Source organism: Pelophylax lessonae (assembly GCF_965119305.1).
Source record: "Pelophylax lessonae genome assembly, chromosome: 9".
Classification (NCBI taxonomy): domain Eukaryota; kingdom Metazoa; phylum Chordata; class Amphibia; order Anura; family Ranidae; genus Pelophylax; species Pelophylax lessonae.
This window is the reverse complement of record NC_138776.1, coordinates 227,890,044-227,899,847: the sequence shown is the minus strand read 5'-3', so window position 1 is coordinate 227,899,847 and position 9,804 is coordinate 227,890,044. Positions and strand designations below refer to the sequence as shown.

General features: G+C 36.7%; 1 protein-coding gene across 1 annotated transcript in view; it reads right to left on the bottom strand.

Annotated features, from left to right (window-relative positions):
* Positions 1 to 5,266: 5,266 nt before the first annotated feature.
* Positions 5,267 to 9,804, bottom strand: part of LOC309562499 (glutathione S-transferase P 2-like) — an 85,270-nt gene continuing 80,732 nt past the window's right edge. The window contains exons 5-7 of the mRNA XM_082266735.1: positions 8,904 to 9,007; positions 5,881 to 5,988; positions 5,267 to 5,468 (exon numbers count right to left, since the gene is read on the bottom strand). Coding sequence (XP_082122861.1) covers positions 5,277 to 5,468; positions 5,881 to 5,988; positions 8,904 to 9,007 — 404 coding nt within the window. The 3' untranslated portion in view covers positions 5,267 to 5,276. The remainder of the gene's footprint in view (positions 5,469 to 5,880; positions 5,989 to 8,903; positions 9,008 to 9,804) is intronic.

The window sequence follows — 9,804 nt, the reverse complement described above, 5'->3', positions numbered from 1 at the left end:
CAAAACTAATATGGCTCCCCACTCAACAAATATAATAATTTCACACATATACAATGTTTTATTTTTGGGGCGTTGCTTGTCATATATAACAACAGACAGTTGTAGGTAGTTCAGGGATTTGAACACCCAAATACATTATTGCAAGGCAGCTGTGCTAACCACTTGGATATTTTGGTCAGTTTATTTAATCAAGCTCAAGCTCAATACATATTTGCAACATTTTTGCAAAACACAATTTACACAAACATAATCACTTTGTTACATTTATTTCATAATATATGCCACTGATAGTTTCTTAGCCTATCAATTTAAGTTTAAAATACTAATTTTTCACAGAAATAAATGTTTTAAACACCTATATATAATTTCCAGCATGCAGGATTATTTTTAAAAATTTGTTGATTATATACAGTTTTACTAAACTAGGTTAATTATTTGGGAATTGTGGTCTCTGAGGTTTTTTTTTTTTTTTTGTTTCTTGTTATCTTTATACCAAGCATACATGCACTGGCACCTTAAGAGCCCATTCACATTGAGGCGACACGACTTCGGGGGGTGACCTGTGAAGTCGCGTGCACCGCTGTGCACCGCGACTTGCAGAGACTTCACATACTGGAAGTCTATGCAAGTCGCTCCGAGGTCGCCCCAAAGTAGTACAGGACCCTTTTTCTAAGTCGGAGTGACTTGTGTCGCTCCTATTAGAACGGGTCCTGTACTACTCAATGGACCGTGACATACCGCGACTTGTCAGGCTGACAAGTCGCCTGACAAGTCGCGCTAATGTGAATGGGCTCTAAAAATTAATATAGTTTGATTAAATTAGTCCATCAAAAAATTTTAATAAATAAAAATTATTTGAGCTTGAATTGGGTCTAAATAGAATATATATATATATATCATTATTTTTTTTTTAAAGTACAAATCACACATGCTTTGAAAAAAATGTCATTAGCTTTAGGTAGTTAAGTGGTTAGCACCGCTGCCTTGCAACAGTGTATTTGGGTGTTCGAATCCCTGAACTACCTACAACTGTATGTTGTTATATATGACAAGCAACACTAATACGGCTTCTCCCCAAAAATGAAACATTGTATATGTGTGAAATTAATATATTTTTGGGGTTGGTTAGATATAGGAAGTAACAATAATATATTGTTTTTTGCATATATATATATAACCAACCCAAAAATATATTAATTTCACACATATACAATGTTTAATTTTCGGGGAGGAGCTGTGTTAGTGTTCCTTTTCATATATATATATATATATATATATATATATATATATATATATATATACATACATACATACATACACATAGGCAAATCAATAAATAAAAAACATATATATATATATATATATATATATATATACATACACATATAATTATTTTTTGGGTATCTATATATATATATATATATATATATAGATATATATACACATACACACACACACATATATATCTATATATATATATATATATATATATATATATATATATATATATTTATTTTTGTGATTCATATATATATATAGACATACATAGATATGTGCAAAAAAAAAAAAAAAATTTAAAAAAAAATAAAAAAAAAAAAAAATTATTAGCGCCGGAATTGCGCCGTTTTACCGCGAATTTGCGGCGGTATTTGCCGCAAATTCAATAAAACTCCCACTAACGTTTTCAAAAACGTTATTTTCAGCCTAGTTTTTGGTTTGGAGCATGCTCACATGAGCTATCTGCCAGAAATTGACTCTGGAGCTATTTTTGCAATTTACACTTTTATTAATATCTTTTTTTCTACTTAACATTTTCACACAGTTTAAAAGCAGTTTAGCTCAAAATCATATAACACATCTTTCCCACACATTTTTTATTTTTTTCCTGCCATATTTTGTGATTTTGAAAAAATTAGTCCACCTTTTAGCTGGACTGTTTTTAAGTCCAGTCCTGACATTAGTTGATCTTAATGAATCTCACAGTTGGCTTTATTTTCCGCCCGCCGTTCTTTGAATACCAATTTCAGACTTAAAAATTCACCGGTTCGCAAAATCCAGCCGAAACGCCAATTCTCCGTACTATGAATCAGGCCCTATCTCTCTGGAGAACATATGTTTCTAAATTCCATTTGTCCTCTACAACTCCTATTAATGCCACATTCCTTGGTGACCCAAAATTTCCATTAGGTCTCTATAATACGAGTATCCTCTCTCCTTGGATTAGTAAAAACCTAATGACCTTATCTAAATTCATCACAGATTCGAGTTTTGTTGATTTCTCTTCCCTACATTCAAAATACAATCTTCCGAATTCGGAGCATTGCAACTTTCTACAAATTCAACATTTTTTTCATAAATATTATCCACTTTCCAACCTAGATTCCCCTACCTTTTATGAAAATATATGCCTCAAAGACCCTAGAGGCAAAGGCCTTATTTCTTTAATTTATAATAACTTAATTAATACCAATCCTCCAAACAAGCTCACATATATGCTCAAATGGGAGAGTGAATGTTCGCTTACTCTATCCATAGAAGATTGGTGTGTGACTATTGACAATCTCAGGAAATGTACAAGATCCCTCACTATTAGAGAAACAACGATCAAATTGCTTACGAGATGGTATTTAACACCTCTTAAACTACACGCTATTTTCCCTTCTGCTCCCTCAAATTGTTTCAGAGGCTGCTCCTCTCCTGGTTCCCTTACCCACATATTTTGGTATTGTGATAACATTTCTTTCATCTGGCGCCAGTTGGAAATTTTTTCTTCAAAAATCGCTGATACGAACATCACCCTCGCTCTATCTAATTGCTTACTTTTTTCACCAATTATTAATTTATCCATACCTCACACTAGATTAATTCACACTATCTCAGTTGCTATATAATGGCTGATTGCTATACATTGGAAATCAAACTCTTTTCCGGTTTCACAACTTAAAACAAGAATAAACTCGATCTATATTATGGAAAAAAATTTTCATACTATTTACAACTCTATTAAATTTCACACTAATAAATGGGACCCATGGATTACACACTCAGATATTTTTTTTTCTAATTACTGTATAGGTGACTAACTATTTAAAACCCTTTTATTTGACACCGTGTCTCCGGCCTAACGCTTAGTGTTATGGAAATCTCTTTCTGCTCTCTACCTATACCCAGGAATTATATTCTCTATACCCTTGTTGTTATTTTGATATCAAATTCCCATTTTGAATAGAGTTAACTTGAAATGACTTAAGATTGTTATATCTCTGTTTACTCTATGTGATACCAATTTTTGTCATATTATTGTACCAATTCTCTTTGTACCACCATCTTCTGTTTCCTTTCAATAAAAGTTTGTATACAAAAAAAAAAGAAAAGACTTTATTTATTGAATTTTATATTTATTTTATTCACATATATTGATCACCACCGAAAAGACTTATTTATCTATTTATCAATTTCTTGGAACTTTTTATTAATTTTCATATGTTCAATTGATTTGTATTTTCACTTATGCTGTAAAGATAAGTTTTCAACATTGTTCACATAAATTAAGATATTTTTTTTTGCGGCAAGCGCTGTATATAGCCTAGGCTATTTTTCTATCATCCATTTTAAATCTACAGCTGCTGCCACACAATATATATTTTTATATTAATATCTCACTAATTACACACATATTTTTATACTTTTATCTTATATTTAATCAAAATATTTTCCGAGGCGCGGGGAGATACACTAGTATAGTGTTATCTTTTTTCTATCTTCAGATAAAAAGCAGGGCCTAAACCTGCATTCACACATGAGCAGGGTATATTGCTGGTGATTTCCTGGCTCTTTTATTTTTCTGAACATCCAGCATAGTGCAACTGAGCGTACGTGTGTAAACAGAGATAGATAGAAACAATGAGATTCTGCATGTTGAGCGTAGTCAGGCATTGGTAAACCAGATGAAAAACACTTCTGTAACGGATCAACCGGCACCCCAGACGGGGTACCTCCATTGACAGATGCTCCCAGTGCTTCCCGAGGGCTCCAAGCACTCTACCCGACACCATATGCACCTCAGACCCCACGAACTGCCGCAGCTTTGTTGGGGTCTCACGGTCTCCTACCCACCCTGGACCTACGACAAGGCTCCAGGTTCCCGTGGGTGACCCTGTCTTTCCCCAGAGAGTGAAGCAGGAACAAGAACAAGCTCTTACAAGAGCTTAGTGATTATCCAAGGGAGTATGAAGGACATAGCAATCCCTTGTAGCATATTCCCCCAATGAGAGACAGGACTCTAGATTGAGGGTGAAGTATAACTCAAACTTTATTGAACAAAAAACATACTTTTATACAGTTTTCCCCCACAAGGTTACCGCCGAGGTTGACCATGTTGAGAACAGGCCCTAACATTCACAATCCAATGAAAACAGAGTTTTACACTCCCCATATAGTGTACACAAAGATATACACTGTGGGACAATTCCCCCTTAGCAGCCAATCCACATACACATATACATCCCATAATAAGTTTATCTTAAGGCAGACAGAACAAGAGAGGTCATTAACATTTAACAATGAAACAGGCACAATCCACATTCCTTTTCAATATACAAACAATAGGGAAGCCTGTCTGGCATGCAGGGACATGGAATACAAACATTATTTAGGAGTCAGACTTCATGGCAATGGTCTATAATAAACAAGCAAAAAACTTGCTCCCCCATTTTTTTTGCTTGTTTATTATGTATTCGGTCTGACCAGACTTCTGAGGTTGAGCATCCCATCCCCCACACACACCTGTACTCTATTGGTGTCCACTATCAAGTAGATATAGGAGGAGTCCCCTGTAGTGCATTAGCACATCTTTCCCAGCAAAGAGTGTTGTCTCCAAGGGTAAGAGAGGCTGGATTCACCCCTTTTTTATGGATAGTGTAGGACCCACTGATAATGGGGCACTTTGACGCAGTGGTGGGCTTGAGCACGATATGGCCATATGGTGGGACTAAATCCCCATTTTTATTTATGGATTGTCTCCATATTTGATAGTCATTTCTTTTGCATGTGTGCGCTATTCTTTTTTAATGGTCTATAATAGTCGAAGTCTCCCAGTGTAAAACAGGATTAAATCTCCATACTGTATTTCTATATGAAGATATTGCGACAAATTTTACTGAAACAATTCAAACCATTAATTATCTGTCTTCCACTCATAGTGACGGTTAGTACTGTCACAACTCCAGTGAGAATGGGGCTTAAATCTAGAAAGCATGTTAAGGGTTTTGTTAACTTCATATTAACTTGTGCTTAGGGGTGATTGGGCGTCTCTTTCGTCCATCAGATTTCAAGTACTCGCTGAGTTTTGGTCGCTTGAGAATTCGCTCTAGGTAGGCTGATAGTAGTGGAAAAGTGGTAAGGCATGTTGAAGAAACATCTAGATTGCACTGCAGAGTATCCACTAAGTGATAGTCAGCATATGTAATCTGTAAAAACAAAAAATGTAATTTGGATGAAAAGTAGGTCAGGGTCCTAGAAGACAGATTTTATTTACACACTATAGTTAAAGCCCAAATGGACGCTGTTATTTTTTACCATGATGCTTTTTTTTTTTTTCAGCTAAGTGTTGGTGGCAACACTGAGAATCAACATATATTTGCTATAGAATATGGTCTTTCAACCTTACAGCTAAACAGTAGGAGTCCAAATATCGTATGTAATTTTTACAGACATTTGGAGTCTTTGGAAGCTTCTTGGTGTCAAATAGACTCAACCCTCTAATAAAATCTGGGAGGTTTAAGATACAGACCAGGCAGGCCAATGGTTGGGATTTATAAGCAACCTCACTTCCAGAGAAATCTGTAGATCCACCACTATGTCTAAAAACAGTTTACTTACCCCATCTCCTACCAGAAACTTGGTGCCATTGGCATTTTTTGACAGAATCCTTTCAAAATAACCCAACTGATTAGACAATTCCTCCAAGTACTTATCCTTGTTTGCCTCCTGCAAGAAGATGTCAAATGGTAAATAAATATATACTTTACCTACTTTATTTTTTTCAGGCCTTTTACTGTTTCATGGTTACTAAGCATTTTTTCTAAGACCAGACCTGCTATGCTAACCTTGATATGGAAGTTGCTTTAAAAACAATTTCCACAGACTGGTTGTTTGTGTTAGGACTTATAACCATTGATAGGACTTACAACGATTGAAACTGAACTCTGTTACTCTGACATTCGGTTCTAAACACCACCTAATTTACCCCTGGATTACCCTAATGTCTGTCTCAGGGAATTATAGTACTTCCCCTTTCATAGCCCTCTTGCCCCTACAACAGAAATGTGTGCTCTTGGATTGTGTCAGTAGATTGATTACCAAGGCCTTTTAACTATATTTGGCCACATATACGGAGCTCATTCACATAACTGCACTACATGCCTTTTAAAACATCTCCAACCCAAATTCTTTTTAGACTGTTCAAAAAATGAGGTATGTCCTCAACCAGTTTCTGCTACCTGTAACTACTTTGAGGCGGCTTCCTCTCATTTAATGTTCTGGTGACATATTGTTTCCATTGTTCTTCTCTCTGGGACCCCCCCCCCTTTTCCCCTTCTCTCCACACTCTCCACCCTTTTTTTTTTCACTTTTTTTGCTTATTTCTTTCCTGGTACTTCCAAGATTTTATGGTATATGGGATTTTTCTCCCATGAGATATTTTAGCTGGATTTTCTGTTGGTTTTTTGATATTTCTATTAACACAGTGATTGCAATGTCTTCTGCTACTGTTATTTAGGTTTTATGGCAACCACTCACTGCTTCTGTAAGCCTCTGCCAGGGTTCTGGCTGCTATGAAGTATATCATGATCTCGCTTTATCTGAATGCCAATCTTCTCACAATAATAAATAAAACGATTGAAAGTAAAAAAAATTACATAGGTTCTAACTTTTTTTTCCAATGTGTTTACTACTGGAAAAAAAATGGCTGGAGTTACAATTACCATCCACATTCCCCTAGGAATAGGGTCCCAGTTCTAATGCTTTCAATTAAATAATTCCTGGCGCATGCAGATGACACTTACTGCATCCAGGGACAACATTGTCACCCTTTCCTGCACCTTCTAGAGTTGTGCTATAAGCAGTCAGAGACCATTGGCGAGTTCTAATGATTACAGCATAATTCATACAATGATCTCACAGGATGTAAGAGGAGAATAGGGAGAAAAAAAAAAGGTACAAAAAGGTAAAACTATATTTTTTTAGAAAAAAATATAATAACCAAATCCTGTTTTATTTTCAGTACTTAACAAAATTTAGAGACCAATTTATAAAATGGAGCAGATGCTGCTATTCAATCTCTGTTACACTCTGCTGGTTTTTTTCAGTACTACAGCCTGCATTTTATAGCCTGTTCATAGAATACAGACTGCAGCATCCTACTGACTACTCACTGCCTAAAGCCAGGGTTCTCTAAACATTTCAGTACAAGGGCCACATCCCATATTTTAAAATATTCATAGGCTTAAAAAAATATATATCCCCACCCCCCCTACATTTGTGTGCCTATCAGAGTCCCCCCCTTATATCAGGGTCCCCATTTGAGCCCCCCCCCCCCCCCCCCCTCTTTCTTCAGAAGTGGAGACCAAAGGCAGCCTCTGCTCAATTGGTGCACATTGAGGCTACACCACTGACTTTATGTGTGGGCCAGATAAAATCTTGTTGTTGGCTGGATGTGGTCTGTTGAGATTTTAGACCCCTGGCTTAAAGCAGCAGAGAGAACCCTTTGATTGGAGGAGATCTGTTTACATGGCTTTGACAGGTCCTATGACCTGCTTTTTTTCATTATTTATCTTTATTGTACTCTTGACAGCTTCTAAATTTAATTCTAACTGCTACATTATATAAAAATAACTATGTGGATGTGTCTGTTTTTTTTGATTCTTCGGTTAGCAAGTCAGTCATGCTGAGGCACACATAAATTATGCTGGTAATTCTACAAAACTATACCTCCGAACCCCAGCATTTAAAATTCAGAGTGCTAACCATTAAACATGCTCACCTAAAACATGCAGCGCGGAATTTATAACAAAATATGTTTAAGCATGATTCAACACCACCTGTCTCCATCTCCTGAAGACCATTGCCCCAGACACTGTCAAATCCCTACTATGAACATTGATTGCTGGATAGCAAAGCCCCCTCTCTATTACGGGCCATAAGAGGCACTTACCTTGGACTGTGTTGCTGACAGCAGGTCAGTGCTGCCAATCTTCTCTTCGCTAATTGGTCACTGCTCCTTAGGTTCTCTATTTAAAATTCACAAGCCCAGGGCCTTACAACAATGGAAACTGCACTCTGTTACTCTGACATTCGGTTCTAAACAGTACCTAGTTTACCCCTTGATTACCCTATTGTCAATTGCCTACCCTGACCTCAGGCTATCTCTAATTATGCTACTGTCTGCCACATGCCCTGATCTTTACATGCCTACTGCTACTGGCTACACATCTGCTGCAACATCAGTCCGTGCCAAATTCATGAGGACCATAGGTACCCCTCAGTATGTTTTTGTGCCTCTTGGCCAGAGAATATAAAACTGTGTATTAAGCCCTGGAGCAACCAAGTACCACTTGGCCTGCTTGGCTTAAGGCAGGGATCCTCAAACTACGGCCCTCCAGCTGTTGCGGAACTACACGTCCCATGAGGCATTGTAAAACTCTGACATTCACAGACATGGCTAGACATGATGGGAATTGTAGTTCTTGAACAACTGGAGGGCCATAGTTTGAAGACCCTTGGCTTAAGGGAACAGAGTTTGCTACACTAGCAATATTCCCTGACTTCTGGTTCTGGAGCAGATATTACAAACACAATTGATTTCACAGTTGTTCATTTCATTGTATTTAGTGGGGCATACGTACATTCTCTATAAACAAAAATTTATAGTATTTCATTCTGAGATCCTCCACTCCATCATTCACCATTTCAGCAATTGTTTTCTCCTGCTCATTGCTGCCAGCGACCCCTGCAAGAAGTAAAACCTCTATTAAAACTGTTTGTTACATAAAATTCATTTTAAATGTCAGTTCAAATTTGTGTTCAAGTTACTGGGGAAAGTATGTGTAGTGACTACAGCTAACCAGAAAGCAATGTTTATTAGCCTCACTACTATCAGTAAGTTAAAACTGCGTGACGCTGGTATTTAACTAACCGTGTAAGCGAAGTTCGGAGCTGTGCAAGGTTTGTGGTTTTAAGTGCATAGGTTAACACAAGGAAATGTGGTATTTGTACATTGTCAGTTTGTAAATGTGAGGAGTGATTAAGGTTATAGGAGGGGTATAGGAGGGATAAAAAATGTGTGCACCTCCTCTATTCAGCAAAATCTGCAATGTTCATTTGAACACCTCTTTGCATTCAAAAACAACTCTTACCCCAAATTCTGCCAATCCTGGCAGCAATAACTTACTCCCCCTCTTCGCACCATATAGAGTTATATGTACTGGATATGTTTGTACTCTATATTTCTTCTATAATGTGTCTTTCAATCAATCTATTCATGCTGAACCTTGGCACTGGTTAACAATTATATATATTTACTGTTATTTTGTTTCTCTATTGTTTTGAGGTCCAATGGTCTCCTTGATCCTTTTTAGGCTTTGTCCTTCTGGCATACTCAAACTTCATGCAAATTACCAATTGGATTCATTTTTTACATTTTTCATATCTTTTCTCTGAATTCACCTTCTGCATACGATTGAGTATTAAATAAAGAACAGTTGAAAATTAAAAAGTGTGCACCTACATTTATATACCTTCAGCAGC